This window comes from Uranotaenia lowii, chromosome 2 (assembly GCF_029784155.1).
Source record: "Uranotaenia lowii strain MFRU-FL chromosome 2, ASM2978415v1, whole genome shotgun sequence".
In the NCBI taxonomy this organism is placed as follows: Eukaryota; Metazoa; Arthropoda; class Insecta; order Diptera; family Culicidae; genus Uranotaenia; species Uranotaenia lowii.
In genome coordinates this window covers 134050601-134073929 of record NC_073692.1, presented here as the reverse complement: position 1 = coordinate 134073929, position 23329 = coordinate 134050601, and the positions used below count along the sequence as shown (strand labels likewise).

General features: G+C 37.5%; 1 protein-coding gene across 1 annotated transcript; it reads left to right on the top strand.

Annotated features, from left to right (window-relative positions):
• Nucleotides 1–413: 413 nt before the first annotated feature.
• On the top strand, nucleotides 414–22425 carry LOC129749126 (protein BTG1-like). The gene has a single exon (XM_055744012.1). It carries the CDS (start codon nucleotides 1153–1155, stop codon nucleotides 1942–1944), a length of 792 nt encoding a protein of 263 aa, XP_055599987.1. The 5' UTR covers nucleotides 414–1152; the 3' UTR covers nucleotides 1945–22425.
• The last annotated feature ends 904 nt before the right edge of the window (nucleotides 22426–23329 follow it).

The following is a 23329-nucleotide window of genomic DNA, read 5'->3' as shown; positions in this document are numbered from 1 at the left end:
CATTCCCTTTTTAAGATATGAATTAATGGGAATCTTTCGATTGGTTTCATTCAGCCACATTTTCGCTTTTTAACTTCAGCAATGGTACCTAATTTAGTTCCTTACTACCCATTTTTCACCACATTCGCAAAAATCAGGCAAAATCAGGCATTTTTTGAAAAATCAGGGAAATTCAATGGCTTTTCAGGTTGTCAGGCAGAGCCTCGAAAAATCAGGCAATCCCTGAAAAATCAGGCATATTGGCATCTCTGGTTCGAGCCCCTCGTTTCGGTCGGACACACAATCAAACCAAGAAGAAGATTGCCATGACACGCATACAGCTACACCGCTGCACGTAGCTACTTCTGAAAAATTATCACCGAGGCTAGGGAGCTGCTGGCCAAGCCGTACAGTTTCATTCGGAGTTGAACCTCTGCGAAGTGATGAGCTATTGAAAGCGAGCGTACCGGGTGATTGCAAGTATAATTGAGCGAGTGAGAGACTTTGAGTTTTGTAACCAATTCCATCTGCGAGTGTAAAAGAGAAGGACAAGTGTGTGAACCAGACCAGCCATCTTGGAAAAGTTGAAATTTGATATTCTGTGCTTGAAATAGGCATCAATTTTTGCATTGATTTGTGATTCTACGTCGTTGAAAACGCGAACCCGTTGTGATTTGGAAGTAATATAAGGTCCTAAGTTAAGTTTTCAAGCTGTGCCGTATCCGTTCGCGTGTGTAAGAGCTCATTTCGAAACGCAGTTAGAGGAAGAAAAAAACCAGTTCAAGAGTCCACCATCTTTGAAACCCGAGACAAAGTGAATCGAATAGCAATTTTTTTGCTTGCGGTTTGACGTGGAAAGTGCAAATTTGGAACGAAAATCTGTTCAACGATTATCGGTGCAAACGTTCGAGTCAACACTACACGGCAGTCCTTAAAAGTAGTGAAAACTTGAACCATTTAAGTGCGCATTGTGATTTCTTCGTACGCGGTCGTTGCGTTGAAGGGTACATATATCGTCATCATCAAAAGTGAAAATTGAAAATATTTGGTAGAAGCGAGTGTCGCTTATTTGGTGAACCAAGTCGTTCACAGTTTGATGTTGAAAAGTCTCGAAATCGCGTATTGCACACTGCGAGGTTTAGTGATCGTTCGTACAAACCGAACCCTAGGAAAATGAGAATAGAAGTCCATTCGGCTGCGGATTTTTTAATGAATTTGCTGAGGGTAAAAAAAGCAAATCAACTATCCGAGAGCCAGCTGCAGCATTTCAAGGGATCGTTGGAGCAGATTCTAACCCGTCACTTTCAACGTCACTGGTACCCTGATGTTCCGACCAAGGGTTCGGGATTCCGGTGTTTGCGAATCAACGGCAAGATGGATCCAATCATCGAGAAGGCGGGTGTTGCGGTGGGATTGAATGCGGTGATCCTGCGGAAGATGCTCCCAATGGAGTTGACGATCTGGATCGATCCGGAGGAGGTGTCGTACCGTATTGGCGAAAACGGTACCATCTGTGTGCTGTACGATCAGCACAAAAGCCGTGCCAGTCCATCGTCGGATCTCGATTCGACGGGTAGCAGTAGCTGTGATGAATTCATTATGGAACGAGTTGGCCGACTGGATCTGTCCAATTCGTCCGATAGCGGTAATAGTGGTATGGTAGATTACGTGGATACCAATCCATCTAATCCACTTGTGACGCAGAGTAAGCACAACAAGTACAACAATCATCATAATAATCATCATCACGCTAAGCGTCAGAACAACAGCATTAGCTCGTCGTCTAGTGGACAGACTAGTCCACCACTTAGTCCACCGTTTAACGGTTATAACAACTTCAACAACACTAGATATCAACATAACAACCAACATAACAACTATTACTCGCCATCTCTGCACCAGCAGCAGCAATACTTCCCCTGGGACAACCAGTTTGTCAACAACAAAGTGCGTACTCAGTGTTAAACTACTGAAACCAGTCGTTCCCGTTCGGCTTTCCGTGCTCCCCGTTTCTTTCCTAAAAAGCAAAACAGTCCTTAAAAAATGGTTAAATTAACCACCAAAAATTATTCATATCAAACCATTGTACCATCTGCTGAGGTAAGGTTTCCCAAGTCGTTAGCAGATCGCATTAGTACTAGTGAGGGGAGCGCGGGTTGCCACGAACGTTTTCAACAATTCATCTATTCAACAAAGTAAAAGAAGAAGAAAAAAAACGGCAGCAACACTTCGAGAGGACCCATCATCATAATCGAAGTACGTCGACGGACGACGTCACGAGCGGCGAGGGTGGATGAACGCGCGAGAGAACGAGAGAAATGACGCAGTAAGGACAGCTCCTGAATGTATCCAGGTTCAGACCAACTGAACCCAAACCCATCCGTTTATCTAGTAAGTGTAAGGCTCGAAAGGGACGCATTTTAACATTTGTAACATCTCCCACATTTTGCATGCAAATGAGAGCTAGCTAGCAAGTATAGAGCAATCGAGTCGAAGCAAAAGACGAGAGAGTGTTGCTAAATTTTTCAACCTTCAAAACCACACACTTAAATTATAAGAAAAAGGTAAAAACAAGAAAAAACCTAAACATATATTTGGACAACCACAACGGATAAACCAATGCATACGAATCACATGAAAATGAACAATGGCAAAACGAAAAAATGGAAAACTGAAACAGGAATCTATATCTTTATAATTATGATAGAATTATAGCTTTAAACAGCTCTGCAAGTTATTGTTTTGTGCGGGAGGGACGACGTCATTCGATTGGAAAAAACGAACGGACGAACGAACGAAGGGAAGAAAGATGTTTCCCGAAGAAGTTAGAGAATCGAGTGCTAGACTAAAAACAAAACCCTTTTTTTAAGCAGGAACACGCATCATTATCGTCATCGTCACATCATTATGGTATTATATTGTTAAAAAACAATTGTCAATCGAGGTCGATCGGAGCTAATGAGGAGGCAAACATCAGAACCGTGTAGCATTTGACGTGTGTGTTTAAGAGTGCGTTCAAGGAAGACATTTCGTCAGTGCTGTAGGTGATTAGAAAAAAAATGCCTCCTTTGTTGTTTCTGTGAGCCAAAAGCGCGTGGACAAGTCATAGATAGCGTTAGGGTAAATTCCCCCCTGGTTGCCAAATAGTAAGAAAACAATACAACAAGTGAGATGAAAAGAGAAAACATCTAAAATATGGTGAGTGGTGTTTTTTTGGTGGCATTGAGCTTGTCCGATTAACTATGATATCGAGAGCTGTAGCAGTCTAGAAGTCTAATAATTTGCATAGAATTCGCGTGGAACGAAAACAGCGCGGAAGCATTCTTTAAATGATCGCAGATTGAAAAACTCGCGAAAAAAGGGGAGGGGGAGACAGAACAAATGAACTAAATTCTTTCTATCTTAAAATTTAGCCGATATTCGACAGTGCAAAGTTTTCCCTTTATTACTACTTTTCAACAAAAAAAGCCTACTTTTCCTTTCCAAAATTCGGAGAAAACGTTTCCCTTTTCCAATGAATGGTAACATTCGCAAAGAAGAACCTTGGATCACCTGTTGTTCCTATTTTTAGAGTTTTTTCTGTCTCCTGCTCCTTTTGCCTTTGGCGAACGACACTGGAAAACAAAATCGTCGTTAACAAAGGATGCACAGATGCAAAGAAAGGGCCGAACGACGATGAAGAACTACTGCTGCAGCAACTGCAGCAGCTTTCGTCACGGCGAAAGGCTCGTACATAGGTTGAATAGGGACACGCAGCAGCAAGGAAAAGGTCAATCGCGAACACTCGGTGTAGGGCAGAGCAGTAAAAGCAGGAAAAGTGGGATAGAAAGCAACCTTCCGATGGAGTAGAGAGATGTGTGTTTCGAAACCTGGGTGGCTAGTCTGGCAATAAAAAAAAGAGGACACACGTAGTGCTGCTACTAGATGTGTGGTAGTGTGGAGAGCGGGGTCAACGACGATAATGATCAACGAAACTATCGAAAATATTGGCAGCCAGCACAATCAAGCAGCAGCTATGAACAACCAAGAGTACGAAGGCAGACACGCTCGGGAGACGGACGACCATCAATCCATCAGCAGCAGCGTAACAAAAAAGAAACTAGTTTTCTTCGTTTCGCGCTGGTGTTGGTGAGGTCTCGTTGATGGTGTCGTGTAGTCGTGCTGTGTGTCTGCATTCAGTACGAGTGAGCAGCTGCTCGTGCATTGGTGTTTACGTCCATCTTGAACCGATGTACGCTGTCTGTACGTGAGCAGAATAAAATCCAACCGAACATTTGTTTTTGTTCGTCGTCTTCTTTCGATGTTCGGTGTTTTCTTGCTGGTAGTTTTGCTTCATTGGTTTTTTTCTACCCCCTTATTGTTTCTTCATCCTTAAGCTGGCTGGTGTCTACCGAAACGGGTTTTTCTCGATTCGGTTGTTTCGTAGACCAGCTTTGCTTGCCTACTACGGTTGGTGCCTACGTGACCGCGTACGCATTTGTGTAGGTGTTTCAATAGTTACTCAAGCAGTCAACAGACATGAAAAATGGTCTAATGGCTACTCTAATCCGCCTACATTCAGCGTACGGTCGGTTTTTACGATTGTTTTTCCATCCAACATTTGCGTAGAAACTGAACCCCGTGACGCACAATACACCAACAACAGCAGCGTTCGGGGTCGTCGTCGTAAAGCGAAATTTGCAACACACCGAAGTTGGTAACCGTCAGTCAGTAGCCAAGTGGGTTGTTGTATAAGCCAGACGAACCAACGAAAAACAGCAAAACGGCAACGTTGCAAATAATGACTGGTTAGCGTTTCCTATGTTCAGTAGACAACTTCACGAATCGGCTGCTACCATGCTCTGTAAGCCTCGTCATCTGGCTCACGGTTAGATGATAAACGATTCGCGAGCATGAGTCATTTGCCGAAAACTTAAAAAAAAAACAAAAGAACACCAGACAGCCCCCTGCATCGAAAAACGTCAGATGAAAAAAATGGTTGCGGAACATTCATATCTCTCAGCAGGCTTTGCTTTTCAGAACCATTCTCTACCGAGGGACTGCCCTTTTCCCGAGAAAAACAAAAACTTAACGAAGACAAAACATCCCGTTTAGTCGAAATTCAGTAAATAGAAAACCAACTTCAATCGATCGGATTGAGGCAGTTAGGAATCATATAAACAAAACACAAAGACCCACCGTCCAAAAGAAAAACTATACATTTGTGTATAGACTTGCACAGTTTAGGAAAAACCGAACGCAAAGAAGAAGAAGAAGAACCAAGAAAGCTAGGAACCTAACGTGCGGCGTGGAACAAACAATATACATTATATGTATACTCGATAGTTTTTTTTTCCGTGTTCGTTTCGAATTTTAAGGAAAACAACACATCAAGAATCGTTGATAATCTCCCCTTTTACTAGTACAGAAACCAATCAACAACAACCAACAACTGAGGAAGAAGAGTAAGGATTAGGTTCAACTTCCCGAAATTATTTTTCCGTGTATGTGTGTGTGCTTGAATGAAACCAATAGCTTTTGTCGCGACAACTTTGTTTGTGTGAGTGTGTTAGAAAGTGGGCTAACTGATGAGCAGTTTTTGAGATGTTTTTGGCGACAGTGTAATCGAGTGTGCTTGAGAGCGTATCGATGGGACTGAGCGATTGCGTGTTTTTTGCGTTGTGACGATTGAGGTTATGAATGGCGAAACGGTACAAAGTCATCTATATTGTGTCAATTTTTAAAAAAATATATAGCTCTTAATTGATCCAGCAGCGGTTGCGCGCACACGTTGGAGAAATCATATTTCTTCCGCGTTTGCGGCAAACGCAGCAGCAGCACCACATCGAGGCAGATGTGTATTAGATGAGGTGTATGCGCGAAAACAAGCTAAAACTATAAAAAAAATCCAACTGTACGACGATCTCACTTTGTTGAAAGCAAAAGCGAATAGTTACGACGACGACGGCGACGACTTGGTCGACGGCTTGGCATCATCAAAGCATCATGGCGGCAGCGTCGAAACGAGAAACGCTAGTAGTGAAACAGGGAAGAGGTAGTGATTAATTTGAATGATACAGAGCTACGCGAGCGTGATTTCCTAGTTGCTAACCGACAGCTCAGTTCAGCTCGATGTGCGGTAGCTAGCAATCTAACTTTTTTTTAGCGAAATGGAGAGCTTGGTAGCGAATCTCTAACCAACAAGCAGATTGGCAAACTTTTCACTTCACAGCCGTCGTTCGTTCGTTGGTTGGTGCTCTCAAATTGGGGGTGCCCCAGCTCTACCTTCGCTCGCTCTGGGCTGTAGGAAAAATGTTAGGAAACATGTCGGAACATGTCGGTGGTACCCCAGCAGACAATGAGCTCACCGCAGCTCCGCACCGCGATAGCCATATTGGTTGGAAGTCGGCCGCTTGCAAAAACTGGTTTGTCCCTACGAAAGGCAACACTAATCTTTCACCAACTGCAGTGCAGCTGTAGTCGGACTGTAGCTGTTTGCTTTAATTAACAAGGAAATCTACGGAAATCGTGCACCGCTTTTCACTGATTACACTGGGAAAAGCGCTCGCCGACACCGAAACTAGGTACCAAAACCTACCTGGCTAGGCTCGTTGAATTATCGATTTCTCCTGCTGCTGGTCGAGCTCGGTCGTCGGCGGTGGCGGTGATTGTGAAAAGTTGTTGTGACGCCTTATTTGGAGCGGAAGCCAGAAACTGACTGTGCGATCGTTGATAACCACAGACCACAGTGCGGACGAATTTTGGTACTGGTTTTCCGTACCAACTTATGTTCCGATGACTTTCTAGGGTTTTTAACTCACCGTTACTAAATTTAGGCTCTTTGGGAAGCTTTCTGAAAGATTTTTTCCAATTTCTTGGTTCAAAATATATGGCGACCGTGAAAATTTCGATTCGAAAAACTTTCGATTGAAAAATGTTTGGAGACGGACAAAACTTTCGACGAACCAAATTCAATTCGAATAAAATAAAATTTGGAAAAATATTTGGCGACCGTGAGAAATTTCGCCGAACAAAAAAAAAAGGGATTTTTTCATTGAAATATATTTGGCGACCGTAAAAATTTCGACAAACCAAATTAATTTTAAAGGCAGTCATGTTAAATTTTATCAAAACAATTTTTTTTCGATAATTATTTGGCGACCGTGATAAACATTCGTCAAATTTTGAAAATATATCTGTGAAATAATGATGAGAAACTTTGGTAAACAAAATGAATATCAATTTAAAATTAAAAAAAAAAATATTCAAAATTATATGGCGACCGTGAAAAATTTAGTGAAAAAAGATTAATTTTAAATTTTTTTTGAAACATGTATGGCGATCGTCACACACCTTCGTCGAATTGAAAAATTTCGTTAAGCAATAGCATAACGGTTGTAATTATTTACATTGAAATTTATTAGGCGACCGTGAAAAATTTCGACGAAGCAAACCAAAAAGTTGTTCAAAATTTTTGTTTATTGAAAAGTAGGTATATGGCGACCGTGAAAAACGTTCGTCAAGTCATAAAAAATGAACAAAAATTAAGTTTAAGCCAATCTCTTTCATTGAAATTTGTATGGCGACCGTGAATTTTTTTGTCGAACTGCCTGAATTCGGATAAAAAACGATATTAAAAATTGTTGAGAATTGTAAATTAATATAAACATTATTTGGCGACCGTGAAAAACTGCGTAGTATCAAATTAAACAAATTTAAATTCGTGACAGGAGTTGGCTGACTAAATGATGTTTTCCCAAATTGATCCAGCTACTGTAACAGCTGCTGCTACTCCCCGAAAACTTGACGTTTAACCAGCCAGCCAGCTTCCAATTCGACCATGAGACCATATTTGTCTCATCCTTGAGAGACGGCGACTCTTTCGAAAACAAGAGAATTAGACTTTCAAATTACCTACGTTTCCAACCATTTTTTTGTTGGTTCTCTTTTAAGGTGGAAAAGCGTGGCACGCACAATTTTGCGAAATGAAACAAGAAAAAAAAATCATAAATTGCTATCGCTTTTTCCACGGTTTTCGATTGCCCAAAAGAGAGTTTCAACTGTTGCAGACAGTCAGCAACAAAAAAATGAAAATGAAAATGGCGAATTTTGCAGCTGCCATCATCATCACCGTCGTCAACTTTTTCTGCTGTTTTTTTTTTCTCGGGTGATGCGTTTAAACGCATTAAAGATTGGATGAAATTTGCATTTTGTTATCATTCAGTAAATGAAAGAAAAAAAAATCGAGGCGTTTCCACTAATGGAGCGAACAATTTTATTCGATCGAGAACCCACTTTAGATGGGTCTCGTCGATTGTTTCGCGTCAACTCCCAGTGGAAATTTACTCGTTGTTTTCTGCTTGTTGCTTTCACAAACAGCAACGTTGAGTGTTGTGCGAATGTTATCAGTATGTTTTCGTTGCTGTCTCAAAAAGGTCTGCGCTATCTGTTGTTACAACGCTCTGAGCACCACGTTGTTTGTTTGTCTGTTTGTTCGTTCGCGAAGTTTGCTTTCGCGCGATGTCGTCAGCAGCCATCAGCAGACGGATTGTTTCCAAGCTGTCGGAAAAATATTTAAAAAAATAATTTGGTAATCGACTTCTAATTTTTGTTATTGATAATTAAATTAGTGGGGATGTACATTGAAATGAGTCGATTGATAAGTTAGAGCAGATTTCCGCTTGTAGTCGTACAAATGTGTAGGGCTACGTGACGTCAATCGACTACGAATTTGAGCCTCGATGAAACCGAGCGTGAGAAACGTTGAGTTCGACCGATAATGACGCTGAGAGAACACAAACACAAAGTCGCCCATCCATACGTAACAGAACGTTCGCGTGACTGCGTAGTAAGATCACTATCAAACCCTTCAACAGATTAGAGAGAAGGCTCTTCATGTCTGAAAGTTGGAAGAAAAACAACCGTCAAAAGCGCCATCTTGAATTCTGAAAAACGTACATCATCTCAAAAAAAAAAAAAAAAACAAAAATGGCTTTTTCGGGAACCTTCCCGATGCGCAATAGAACTGGAGAAACCTGCGATGTGGATGGATAATCGCCTTACCGGGGAGAGGTTTCCAAGTATGTAGCCAGCCAGAAAGCTAAAACCGAGAAACGGCGTCGTAATCAAATCCCAGCCCAAAGTCAGCTCAAAGTCAGCGATCGTTCGCCCTGTGTTTTACTTTACTTAGCGTTTCCCGACTTTTTTGCTGCTGCCATCGATTCATGCCAGGCGCTCGTTCTCGTTCGTCGTCTCGCGCTGCTTCAAAACAAACAAATTACACCAACTTGTATAATATTCTAGAACCTGTGATGACTTTCTTTATTTTTACGTTTTTACGCTACTCTACGTAGAAACGATACGTTAAATAAACTTAGGTTTACTTTTGTACCACTCTCTTTGTAAATAGCAAATCTTCCTCCTAGCGGGCTCGGGAAAAGATAGACAATTTCAACTGATCCATCATAGTCATTAGATAACGCAAAAAAAAACTACTTAAAATTTGGCTGCTTCTTTGAAAGATTAGAATAAAAATTGATGAACAAAATTCAAAATTGCTGCGCCCCTTTTTCGAAAGGTGTGATTTCGATTGGCACTATCTTTTCCAAGGCGTGTCTAAAGTGTACATTTATCATTGCAAAATATATATCATAAATTCCAGACTTTGTGCCCGAGCGCGCGTGTTTTCGAGACCGATTGGTGTTGTGCGTGAGAGATTGTGATGAGTTTTAACCCGGCTCAATGAGTGGATGCGTGTCTTTTCGAGAGCAAAAAAAAAAACAGAGTACGACGACCGTGGCGCGAAAGAATAGCGACCTTTGTTTAGTTGATCAAATTGTAACACCCTGTAGGCTTTAGGTTTTTGATAAGTTTATATTAGGTATGTAAATGTTTTCAAAACAAAACAAACAAACAAAACTGAGAACAGTGGAAAAAAGAAGGCGAAAGGTACGAAAAACAACCGGAGAGATACCAGATTATAGAAATTCGTTAATTTACTAACGACTGCCATTTTAAGCATAGTGAAAAACAAACTATTTAGCCCACCCTAGCCCATACTGGATGAGGTGGGCGTGAGTTATACATAGAAAAAAAAAAGTACCCAAAATAACACGGAAAGAAGGGAACGAATTTTAACCTTTTGTTTTACGTTTTTGTACATACATATTGACATTTTTACGAGATGGTAATAACAAACTGACACAAACAAACAAAGAAACTCACACATATAGATACATACAACAACAAACATAAGAGAACGAACGAACAAATTTGAATCAATCATCAACCATTTTGCGGGTGGACCCTCGATCGAGAAGAATCAATACCAACACGAGTCATTTCGACGAGGTGCTTCAACACCCCCACCATCCCAAAAGACGACAGAACATCAACATCAGCCCTTAGCCGGCTCGCCCATTTATCGGAAAAATTTTCGGAACCTCGTGTGGCGGTGCGAATCCGGAGCGGAGATTTTTTAAACAACCTTTCGGAACGTTTGTCTAAATTTTTTTAAATAAATGATTTCAAATTATTTGGCGACCGTGAAAAATTTCCTCTAATCAAATACGATTCAGCTTCGAAAATATTTCGGTTGGAAAATGCTTGGCGACCGTGAGAAATTTCGACGATCTCAATCATTTTCACTTTGAAAATATTTCGATTGGAAACTGTTTGGCGACCGTGAAAAATTTTGACGATCAAAAATTAATTTTGATTATAAAATATTTAGATTACAAAATATATGTTTGGCGACCGTTAAATTTGTAACTGAGTCTAAATCAATTTCGCCTCGAAAAATTTGGATTGGAAAGTATTTGGCGACCGTAAAAAAATTTTCCGAATCAAACAAATTTTAAATTTGATACTAGTTTTTAACAAAAAAAAATATTTCGATTGGAATCTGTTTGGCGACCGTGAAAAATTTTGACGATCAAAAATTAAGTTTTATTTAAAAAAAAAATGTTTGGCGACCGTTAAATTTGTAGCTGAATCAAACTCAATTTCGCCTTGAAAAATTTGGATTGGAGAGTATTTGGCGACCGTAAACATTTTTAACGAACCAAACTAATTTTGAATTTGGTACTAGTTTTTTAACAAATCATAAAAATCAAGTAATATAATATTTCCTTCAAAATTTCCCTCGATCCAATTAAAGCAGATTTTAATCTTCGATAAGATTTTCTTAATTAAATTCTTCCCTTAGTAAAAAGAAATTCTTCAAACTTCCATTTCAAACGCTATCAACGAAATGTCAAACGTTCCGTAAAGCTTGATTCTCTTCCACCGAGATTCGTACCCGGTTCGACGGGTTAACTTTTTTTTTGATTAAGTTTTTTTTTCGTTTTTAAACAGTCATAGATTTGCTAGAGATGCACAAAACTCTATGGAACAAATCAAACTAACAAACTAGGATTCAAACTGTGATCTGTGATCGTGACGAGCTTTGCCAAAAAAATCAACAACTGAGTAGTCTCTTACAATTTTTTTTTTGAAAGATGAACGTTTGGATTTTTCATCTAAATTGTTGACATTTTTCCAGAGTAAAATCTAAGTTAATTCAAATTTAAAAGCGCAACAAAAATAAGCCTCTAAACATTTTTTTAAAATTTTTAATTAATTTCAAAATTTATATTCCTTTTTTTTAACATTTATTTACATTTTTTGGAGTGTAAAAAATACACTCTCAGCAACTTTTAGTCAAATTTTGTAAATTTCTAATCACGCAATCAAAATTAAAATGATTCAAACTGACTCACCTTTTTCGGGGTACACGGATTTTATGAGGTTTTCTCGGAACCGACAAAAAATGGGCTCTTTCTTTCGGTTCAGGAAGTCGTCATTCGGCCATTAAAATGATAACATTTAAAATGGGGAAGCAAATCTAGCATCTGAATGTTGTTCACCTGACAAGGTGTTTTACCTTTCAAAATTTTATCACCGTTCATTTTTATGGCTGCCTCTTTTATAACTTCCTTTGGAATGAAAGTCAGTTCTAGTTTTTTTTCTTCAAATGCTACTCCATAAATTGTAAAAGTAAAACGTGTCATTAGGACGATTTTATTTGAAATTTCTAATTCCTGCTTAAGGGGCATTGAACGACACTCAGTTTGTAAGGATTTTAATTCAACAATCTATTTACAATTAGAAAAAAAACTTATCAAAGTTTTAATCCTGTTAGGATTTTAACAGATAATTTTTCCACTAATGTAAAAAAAAAGTTACAACCAATCGTCACGATCTACATTTTTGCTTTGGCAAGGGACGTTCGGTCCCTTTCCGATCGAAACCATACGAAACTTGCCGCCGCCGGCAAGCTTTAATCTGTGATTTAACAACACAACAACAAAACACCCAGATAATTGCACTTTAAATCGCAACTGGCAACCGCCAATATATTTTCCGTAGTAGTTATGAATACGTTTTTAATGAAAAAAAGGACGTTTTTTCCGACGACAAACAACCACACCTAATTAGGGAAGAAAAAGAGAGAGTTAACCGGACGAACTGACACTGTAAGTGAACTTTTTCAAAAAGGGTGCAACAACAAAACATACGAGATGGTAGTTCATAGGGTTACGAAATGATACAAATTTTTTAGAGGTAAATCATAAGGCGCGGGAGATTGATTATTTTCCGGTACCTGGGCTATGCGTGAAAGTGATTTAGCTGCTATTTGAAGAGAGAGAGAGAGAAAGCGCAGGCGTTAATTATTAGGAGAGCAGTAAGCGAAGATCGAGAGAGAAGGAAGCAGAAAGCGGTATATCGAAATCGTGATATTTTAAAGTCATACTTATTAATTTAAGGTCGTTTTTTGCAATCCATGCGTAAAGCAGCATTAGGAGAGAAGAAGAGTTGGGAAGGAGGGAAGAGATCTCGTTTTAAATAACAAACAAACAAAAAACCCACGTATACATCTATATACTATTTGTATCATAAACAAAAGTCAATCGAGTTGATTTAACAACGCCAACCACCACCTATGTATAAAAGTGAGAAAAAAAAATGGAAATTTACTACGATGGCAACAATAAACCCTGAAAAGTCTGAGAAAGTTTAGTTATTTCGTTTACATTACCCTTTCACGATAGGAAAAGAGTCATTGAGAAGAACGCAAAAATGCGAGAGGCAGAGCGCTTAAGGGATGAGCTAGAAGAAGGCAAATTTGTTGTGATTAATAAAATAACTGATTAGTAGAGATAGAACAAAATGATGACCCACAAGAACGCTTAATGAATACAATTGAATGTGATAATATATATTTTTATACATTTGGAAACACACAAATGCGAGCAAAATAACCATGAAACCGGAAGAAATCTGAAACGACAAATTTCAAAACAGAAAGAGTGTCGAACAAAACTTCAAACAACTTCATTGCTTAATTTTAAGTCATCAAATCAAGATTCCTTTAACCACCACCAACATTAAACAATACATCGTTAGGCAGTGAAGCATTTACGCATAGAGAGGTTATTATCCATTAGATGATAAAAAAAAACAACAAGAGAACCTGAGAACACTCTAAGAAAAATAATATCTAACACACAAAAAACACCTGGACTAAGAAGAGACCCCGGGGACTCCCCTTAGAAAGCATCATTATCCGCTATTTTTTTGGTTCGCCGAAAGGATGTAAACCTGATTGTGATCGTTAAACAAACAAAATGCGAATGTGTACTAGAGCTACCTTTTTATATATCATCGAAAGAGAAAAAAAGCGAGAGAGAATTAAGAGAAACAACCTTAACATATTTATAAAAAAATACTATCACATTCATTGATATTTTACTAGTTATCATTTTAAAAATAAGATCCACAAGAACAAAAAACCAAAGCATCGTGAATTATTGAAGTGTAATGCAGTAAACAAACAACCGAACCAAAGTCGACATGGATCACGGATCATTTGCTTTTACCCCTGCCTGGCTGGTTTTTCTTTTACTCGTGTCGCGTCGTAGTTTTCTCAACTTGGCGAATGGAAATCGGAGTTAATCGTGACGGTTTCGTCTCGTAGTCGTGATTTCTCGGTTCGCTGTCGGCGGAGGAGATAAATGAATTGTGACGTTCCTCCCCCCTTCATTCTCCTGCACGCTAAAAACGATTTACTCTCTAGTGTGTTGGCGAAAATTTGCTATAGATTTTTCTTTTTTCAGCGTCTTTCTCCTATTTTCTTGAAGCTGCCGAAGCTAACGTTCAAAGCATAATATTCCCTTTAATGGTCGCGCTGAGCTCGTTTACGTTTCATGTTCGACGTGCGGATCAGTGTCAATCACGTCAAGCGAAAGGGCTCGCTTTTTACCTAGATTTAATCACCGATTCGTCACGTTGCAATTTAACGTGTAGCGCTGTCTCGCGTGAGACGGACGAAATCGGTGTCACTGTACTGCTTTTTCCCCACTTGAAGTTGGGATTGTTGAAGAAATTTGTTCCAACTTACCATAGCCGACTTCTACGTCGAGCTTGTTTCAATTTACTCATTGAAAAATTGCAATTTAAACTATTAATATTTCTAAGAGAAAACCGTTAAAATTTTGTGCTATGATTGTAAAAAAAATACATAGGCTTACCAGTAAATCCGACGGCCTATGTTCGTGAAAGGACTAGTCAATTTAGATTTATACTTAAAATTCAGTTCTGTGATAATTTTTAACGACAATACTTCCAATAACCTTTTGAAAAGTGACACCTGTTTCCCCTCTCAGTTCGGGAAAGGGATCGGGGGTAAAAGCAAATCCAACAGTCCATTTCCGGCTTAGTAGATCAATTTCAGGCACCGAAAAGTCAACCCAGTGGTGCCCCCAAAAAGGATCAAAAACTGTAGTGATACTTGCTCTTTTTTGTTGAGAAACCTCGTGCAAATTCGAACTGCATTGAGTTGAAAAAAACAAATCGAAAAAATAAAAAGTCTATTCACAATCCAAAACCGAGCTTCGGCGAAAGGCCTTTCCATGGCAGTGTGAAAAGGCTTTTCGAGTGATGGATAGCGTTAGAGCAAAGCAAACAAAAACATGACTGATGATAGTTGAGGGGTGGAAAATATTGTTTTAGATATTTTTTACCTCGAACCGCACTACTCTAGGATGTATTTCTACTTGAAGCAGCAGAATCAGGACGCGTGAGTGAATATAGGTGGTAGTGTAAGATTTTGGAATAAATATTTACACGGATGTGATGCTGAAAAAAACCCCAACCGTTTGGGCAGCGAGAATCAAGATTTGAAACAAAAGAAAAAAAATCTGCCAACTGTGAATGCTGAAGCTAAAAGTAATCAAAAAATTACCATAAACGTGATCTAATTCGTAAAACCAAAAAAAAAAAAAAACAAAAGTAAAACAATGGAAAAAACAAGATTTAGATTCGATTGGCAAAGCACCCAGATGAATAGGTTGCAAACGAACGGTAGGCGAAAAATCATAAGACTTTAACATGATAAAACGTACAAATTACTACTAGTAACTCGTTTTTATATAGACACCATCATATATAAGCCAAGAGGTACTGATTTGATTACACAGAAATCGAGTCGGAGGAGGAAAACAGACAACAGCGCAACAACCGAACAGAAAACAGAACAAATGTTGGGAAGGTTTAAGTCACGCAACTAGTTACTTACTTATCCGGGTTTCCGCTTATTTTTTTATTATTGCGCGCAAAGAAGCTCGATCGAGCTCGATCACGCATTATGGAAGTTGGTACCTACCGATTCCATTGAATTCGATTACGAAACGATGGTTCCTTGGAAGTTTGTGGTGCGAAAAGCGACGAGCAATCGTTTTAAGCTAACCACAATTTTTTTTTGAATTTTGAAATTAAAACAAAAAAAAATTCCTCAAAATGATGAAATTTTTACAAAAATTTAAAATCTGAAAAAAAAAATTCTAACAGAAGCCATTTAGAGATGGTTACTGATCCAAATTTTGACACTCGGGCAGAGAGTTGAAATTTGAATCAGTGACCAACTCTATATGTCCTGTTATTTTCTTCCGATTTCAATTTATAAAAAATAAATAAAATTATATTGTCATCAGCTTGTGTAATCGTTTTAAGGTAAGCACAGTTTTATTCATTTTGAAAAAAAAAAACAAAAAAAAACATCAAACTAATGAATGTTTTACAAACGTTTGAAATCAGAAGAAAAATATTCTGACAGAAGTCATTTAGAGATGGTTACTGATGCAAATTCTGACACTCGGACAGAGAGTTAAAATTTGGATCAGTGGCCAACTTTATATGTCCTGTTTTACAATATTTTTCTTCCGATTTCAATTTAAAAAATTGGACTTCTCAAAGCTCGTTGAGGTCTTTTTTCTAAAATTTCTAATTTCATCCTAAATTCGATCATTCCCTGGAAGGTTTTAGAGACATGAGCGTTTTCTGGAGATGTCACGAATGTTTGCCCGAAACATTTCAAACCATTTGGGTCTGTCGATCTCGTTGAACATGGGAAAGATAAGAGCCCCCTGGGAGAAAACTCGTGATACACTACACGGGTAAGGTTTTTGTGTTGTTTTGGTGCCCGCATTTGCGACTGCTAGAAACCAGCATCTGCTCATTGGCCTGACCAAGCTGGAAAAGGATGAGGAAACCCCTCGCGGGTTGAGCCAAAACAGGTTCGACAACTTTTTCGGTCAACTTTTTTTTCTGCTTTTTTTCCATTCGAAACGAGCCCTCCATCATCAGCATCGAGGGCTGTGGGCGATCGTTGCCTCGCTTGTGAGTTGTTTTGTTGTTTTTTCCCAACCAGAACTGGTTTCTGCTCTTCTTGGAGACTTGTTTTTTTTTGCTACGCTGCTGGTTTACAACACAACATCGGGTGAGACAACCCATCGTTCGTGGTAGTAGCTGGCGAAAGGGAGTGCCTACAATCCCCGGGCATGAAACGAGGGCGACCATTTTAATGATACCTGTGACCGAATCGATCTCTCGAAGTTGAAACCTTACGGTGAACTTTCGGATCATTTTGGTTTTGAAATCAAAACATTCAGATTTTTTTTGTCACGGTCGCCATGCAAAGTTTTAAAATTAGTCATTCAATTCATCTTATGAACAACTCAGATACTACCAAAAAAAAGTAAACAATCTTTTCATGTTTTTACAATCATCGCTTCGGTAGAAAAAGTTCAGTAGAAGTTGCGTGACTTAGAATCCGGTTTTCTGGCAACACTTCCACACGTTTCCTCATGAAAATTGTTTTCCGCGATAAGAGAGAAAGAGAATGAGAGAAAATGTTCGAATATGTATCATAGAGCATTGGAATCTTTCTGAAAGATCGAGTGAAGTACAACCCTAGGAGAGGACATCTTATGATAACGCGTTTTGGATTAGGAATACTCTTTTACAAAATAAAATTAATAAAAAAAAATGCAATGCCAATAAAGACAGCATAAGGATAGGCTCGTGAGCAGCTTTTGTTTTTGCTCGATATGTAAGTTTTTTAGATAGTTTTTCAGATACTTCCGTGCAGCAAACACAAACAAAGGAAAAAACAAACAAACAAAAAAAAAACAAAGGCACATTTAATTCTCATGTCGTTAGCGATAGAATAAACAATACGAAAAGAATGCAAACTCTGAATGTACAAATTTTATTACTATTTTAACGGAATAAAGTGAGAACACAAAACAAAACCTTTGAAAAAACAAACGGAAATAATGATTCTCATCCAAATTATGAAACATATGAAATACACGAAAGCTAAAAATAACAAAAAAAAAAACTGACAAACTGAATACTAATTAAGAGAAACTATTCAAACTGTGATTTAGTAAGAGAATGAAATAACAAACCAGAAAGAAAGCAGACGAATATTTATAACAAAAACAAAAACAGATAGTTGAAGAAAAAAAACTACTGACCGAGCGAGAACGAGAGCGACACAAATCGCAAAAAAGAGTAATCACTGCATTGGTTTTTTCGATGAAAAAGAGAAAACACTTATTTTATTAAGCAACACAACAAATTACCGAAATGTTAAACATGAGTTAATGCTAAAATGTGTGTGTGTGGAACAGCTTAAACACAAATTCAAACATTAACAGAAATGTGGTAAAAATCACGAGTAGCTTTTAAGAGAAAGAGAGAGAGAGGGAAATGCAAAATGGAGATGAAGTTTAGTGAAGAACGCAGAAGAAAAAACAACCCACGAACAACCAACCAACCATGTGTAAATATTCTAACGTTCGACAAAAATGTTATATATGTGTATAGAAATGTAAAATAAAACAAAAAAAAATCTACCTACTGACGCGAAATGTTAAATTTCGGAAAACAATACCATCAAAAAGAGAGTAAACGTTTCCGAGGAAAAATATTTCAACTCAATTCCGGGAGAGCTCTCCCGAAAACTTTCCTACCGTTGAATTTCTCCCCAAATCATGAGAGTGTGTGCTCACGGTGAGTGTTCGTTTTTTTGTTGGAGAAGAAATCCTTCGTCGAGCCCTGGCCGGTTTGCCCCGAGTTGAGTGTGTCCACGTTTTCGCTGGAATTTCGATTTCAAAAGGGGTTCCAATCGGGCAGGGGTGTTGTTGGAAGGAGGATGAGTGCTACCCTAGGTTTTGAAATTTGGCACCTTAAAATAATAGGCTATATGTAATAGGATGTACTATTTTTTTTTTACAAAAAGACCCCGCGCTTAAATCGTTTACTAGTTTTTAACGGCCAGTAACTATTCGCTAAACTACTGGTGGCATGTGCGTGTGTGTTTGAGACTTGGGTTTGGAGCGCGTTTCGGGATTGAGTTGGGATTTTGGGGTCGGAAACCAGTCGTAGGTGAGTGATTTTGAGGATAACAAATACGTTGAAGAAGTAACAAAAAAAAAACTATGACAATGGAAACAATAACATAAAGAAAATTGCAGTATTTTTTTGTAATAAAAAAAGCAAAGTGAAAAATAAAAAATGAACTGAAAAATTGTACAAAAAGAGAGAAAAAAATTTTATAAGAAAAACGCACCAGAAAAAATAGTTATCAAAAAAAGTTGTTGAAGCATTTATATACGTAATGTAAATTTATAGAATCTATAGTTTTTATTATTTAATAAAAGTACTAAAGAGAAAGCAGGTGAGATCGACCTGAAATTATTTCTGTGTATAAAAATGCAAGATACAAAAACAAACAAAACTATATAAAAGAGAACCAAGCAAACGGTAAATGAACACCTGAGGAGAAGAGGAAAATAATCTAGAGAAAAACTCTGTGTATATGTATAATGTAAATTTCGTGCGGATAAGGGGCTCATGTAGATTGTTTCGTTATGATTTCTAATTTATTTTCCTAATTTCGATTGGAACCAAAATTGCTTAACTGAAACGGTAATTGAGAAATGCAAATGACTTTTCATGGCAACAGAGGCAGAGCAAAAACTTGTTTTTGAAAAAACAACCTAAACGATAATCGTAACGTAGGAAGGAGTGATAGCCACCAGAAACAAAAAAAAAAATCAAAAGATTCGACGCCATATTGATTGGTGTTTGCTCGCTTGATTGCTAATGTGCTACACTGAGAAAAAAACTACCGTACTTGATTCGCCACTTGGAACATCAAACAGCCAGCAGTCAGTCATTAACGTCATCGATATATGCGAAAGTATGTGTTCAAGACAGTAGATGACTCACTCGCTCGTCCATTCGGCACCAATAAAACTTTTGATGGTGAACCGAGGGCGTCCATTTTTTTGCAACCATCATGAAACTCATAACCATCAACAAGCAAAAAGTATCGGTATCGTCTACTAGTTACTTTACCGCATATCGCTTTGAACGAGCGAGTGAGTCGATGGCGCATTAGTCGGGAGAGGAAACACTTAAAACACGTTAAAAAAAGCTAACAATGAAAAAATAATTATGCATACGCACCGATTAAACCGAACTGAAAAACAAAAGATTCCATACAATTCAATCGTAGTCGCTTGCCAGCAGCATTAGAGAGGATTCATCTCTGGTCTTTGTTACAAAATATGCAAAACAAAAAAATGTAAAACGATTTGCGAGTGTAACCTACACACTAACAAAAGAGAGGGAGATAAAAAAAGAAGAAACAATCGTAAAAATGAAAATTTAATACCCCCAATAGCCTATTGTTTAGATGTGAAGTACTACTCTATTCCTAATACACCACTATCTCGACCGTGAACGAAACTGAGAAAACAAAAATTCAATTGAAGTACAATTGAGATGTCGATAACACTTTTCTGCAAAGCGAGAGCCGCAAAAGTGAAGAAGGCAAACACAAATCTGTAACAAAACGTTCATTCACCAAACTCGAGGCAGCAGCAAGATAAAATAAAACATCAACACAAGAAAAGGGTACATTAACAATCATTCAACAAACCGCCCACATACAGTCACTCATACACCTACAGATGCACTTTCACGTATATGCAAATGAAGTTGACCGTTTCTGCCACCATCTTACCAAACGGAGTAACTGATAAAAAAAAAACAAAATTCAAAAATTCACCGTTCGTAGAAATCAACCATTTTATTCGGATTCAACCCAATTTCAGCAGATGGTGGTTATCAAACATGTACGCGTACTAATCTAGCGCACGGCTAGCTCAGTTGTCATTTGGCGGCTGCCTGGTCGTCAACGCTCACGGTCGCGACTCCAAGTGGAATCATTTGCTAGAGGCAGACTTTCAGGGACAAACCGATCCGCTTTGAGGATCGTAACATGGGAATTAGGCAGCAAACGATGATCCTAATTTTAGCAGCCTTCGTCACGCGGATCTACACGCTCGTTTTTGATGAACTATTTATGATTCTCAAATAGCAATATTTTTTAACCAAAAATAGTTTAATAAAAACGAGTGTTTACTTCGCTCCCAAGCGAATGGACCAGTGACAAAAAGTGGCAAAAAAAATCATTATTATTACTCCTGACGCCCTTCTTCCTGGTCAACTTCTAGCATTCGATAACACGAATGTAAATTGTTATCAAAATCCAACTGTTCAATCAAATTCACAGAAAAAAAAAGTTGCACCAATTCCTCTCCTTCTCATAAGAAAAAAAAACATGATTCAGCACCCAATATCTCGTACAGTGTGTGAGCGAATACTCCACCATTTGTATTGTACATATGTGAGACGAATAAGCAAAGCAAAAATATTCACAGTTAAATAACATAACCCCTCTTAAAGAAAGAAAACTGAAAAATTCTGTAGATTTTGACCGAAACAGCCCGTAGAAAAGTGTCCTCTTTGTTCCTTGTAGTGTAATAATAGTGTTTCGCACCCACCTTGAATGACACAAAACCAAAACAAATAAACGATGTTATTCCTAGAGATTAAACCTTTTTCCCGTTCGTACCCTCAGTTTCGATGCTTTCTAGTTTGAGTTTCTTCTTGAGTGCAACGATTGTTTTAAATTGTTTTGCTTTTCCTACGACTTTTTCTCAATAATTTTCTTTTTCAAAAATATCAATTTCACAAAACAAAAAAAACATGGCTGTACTTTTCCCTTTTTGATTTTTTCGAGTTTCAATCGAGAAAGTTTACTAAAAAGTGTGCAAAAGTTTTTAAAGAAATAATAGCTCCCCTTAAAAATAAAACGATATCAAAACAACACCCCCTAAACTGTCTGCAACCGTCAAACAATTAAAGTTCATCCATATTATTAGCGATTTATATTTGTCACACTCTGTCGATTGTCAAATAATAAATGGGGATAGAAGAAAAACCTGTCTTTTCGGGTTTCCCCGCGGGGAGTCAGCTCCCCGAAAGAAGAAAAAAAAAACCACAAACCATTTAAACCAGCGATTTCGACTTTTTCTATGTAAAAAGGCGAATCATTATATAAATATTAAAAAGAAAAAACAAAAAGATTGCTAACAAAACATAAATGCATTCATGAATATTATGAATTATTTTCCCATTGCTGAGTAGAAGTATTTGTGTATAATTTCTGACAGCAGAAAAAAATACAATCAACATTCACACAAACACACACACAAAACAAAAACAAACAATGGGAGCATCTTATGAAAAGCATCTATAAACCCCTACCAAGACACAAATTTAACATCCGCTGTCACACTGAAACAAAAACAAACTCAAAAACTAGTGACAAACAAACTTTGATTAGTTCGTCTCAAAGGCAAAATTGATTTGAAATAATTCGTTTTATTTCACTGCTCCCTCCCTGCCGTTCATAACTATTTTTTTTTAGTTTGAGGTAAACAAAAGGAAAATGTCGCAGGATTTTTTGCAATCCTGTGGCGATGCGGAAAAAGGCCGGTGGTGGAAAGTATAAGTTTCTTTCCCGATGGCATTTTTTTCTGTTCTTATACACCCAAACATAATAGAACACACAATACATGTCCTCACACATACAAAAAGAGAAGGGAAAATTCAGAAAACAGCAAAAAAAAAAAACAAACGATGACGAACCTAACGACGAACGCAGTGTAGTAGTAAACATGATGAAGCAAAAAAAAAGAAGAAGAGAAAAAAACAAAAAAAAAATAACAAACAAACACATACGCTAAAGTGTAAGAACTGCAGCAAGTGGAAATAGATTTTTTTTTAAATTTTTCTTCTTTTTTTATTAGGTTTAGTTTTTACTGGTAACAATTTAATAAAATGAGGAAAAATTCAACTACATACTGAATATATTATATATAAAACTATATGAATATATAAATGATATAAAATTAAAATTACTTGTACAGAGATTATTGATAAAAAAGATGAAAAACATTTGAAAATAATTAAAAGTATATATATTGATAGTAATAAAACAGCAAACATTTGATGAAAAAATTAAATCCTGCTATGCTTTGTGGACTTAGCTGAGACGTATCCGAACATTTACCCTGGGCTAAATTTATTTTCATTTTCACTATTTTCGACCCCCTTTGTTTTATTTTATAAGAATTTACTTGGGCTGTCCGTTTTTGGTTAATTTCTAACTGTGATGTTTTTTACATTTGAGTTCTCTGACTTAATGTTTTTTTCGAATTTCTGACTGTCCGACTTTTATTTTTCAAATTTTTTAACTTCAACAAATTTATTTATTTAACTTTCCACTTTCTGACTTACTACCAAACTTTCAATTTCCGCAATTCTGGCTCAATTTTTTTCTCATATTTATTTTGCTTATTTTTTGTCATATTTTTTGGCTTAAAAAATTTCGGATCTTCTATGCTTTGAACTTTTTGACTCTTCTACCTTCTTATATTGTGATTTGCTATCTTATTTTTGCTTTTCGTCTTTCTAATTTTACAACAGTCTGTATGTCTGTTTGAATTTTTTTTTTAATATTTTTTGTTTCACTTTCAAAGCTTCATTTTTCCGACTTTCAAATTTTCCGACTCCTTCACTGCAATTTTTTTTTACTTTGTGTCTTTTTGAAACTCGAATTTTAAGATTT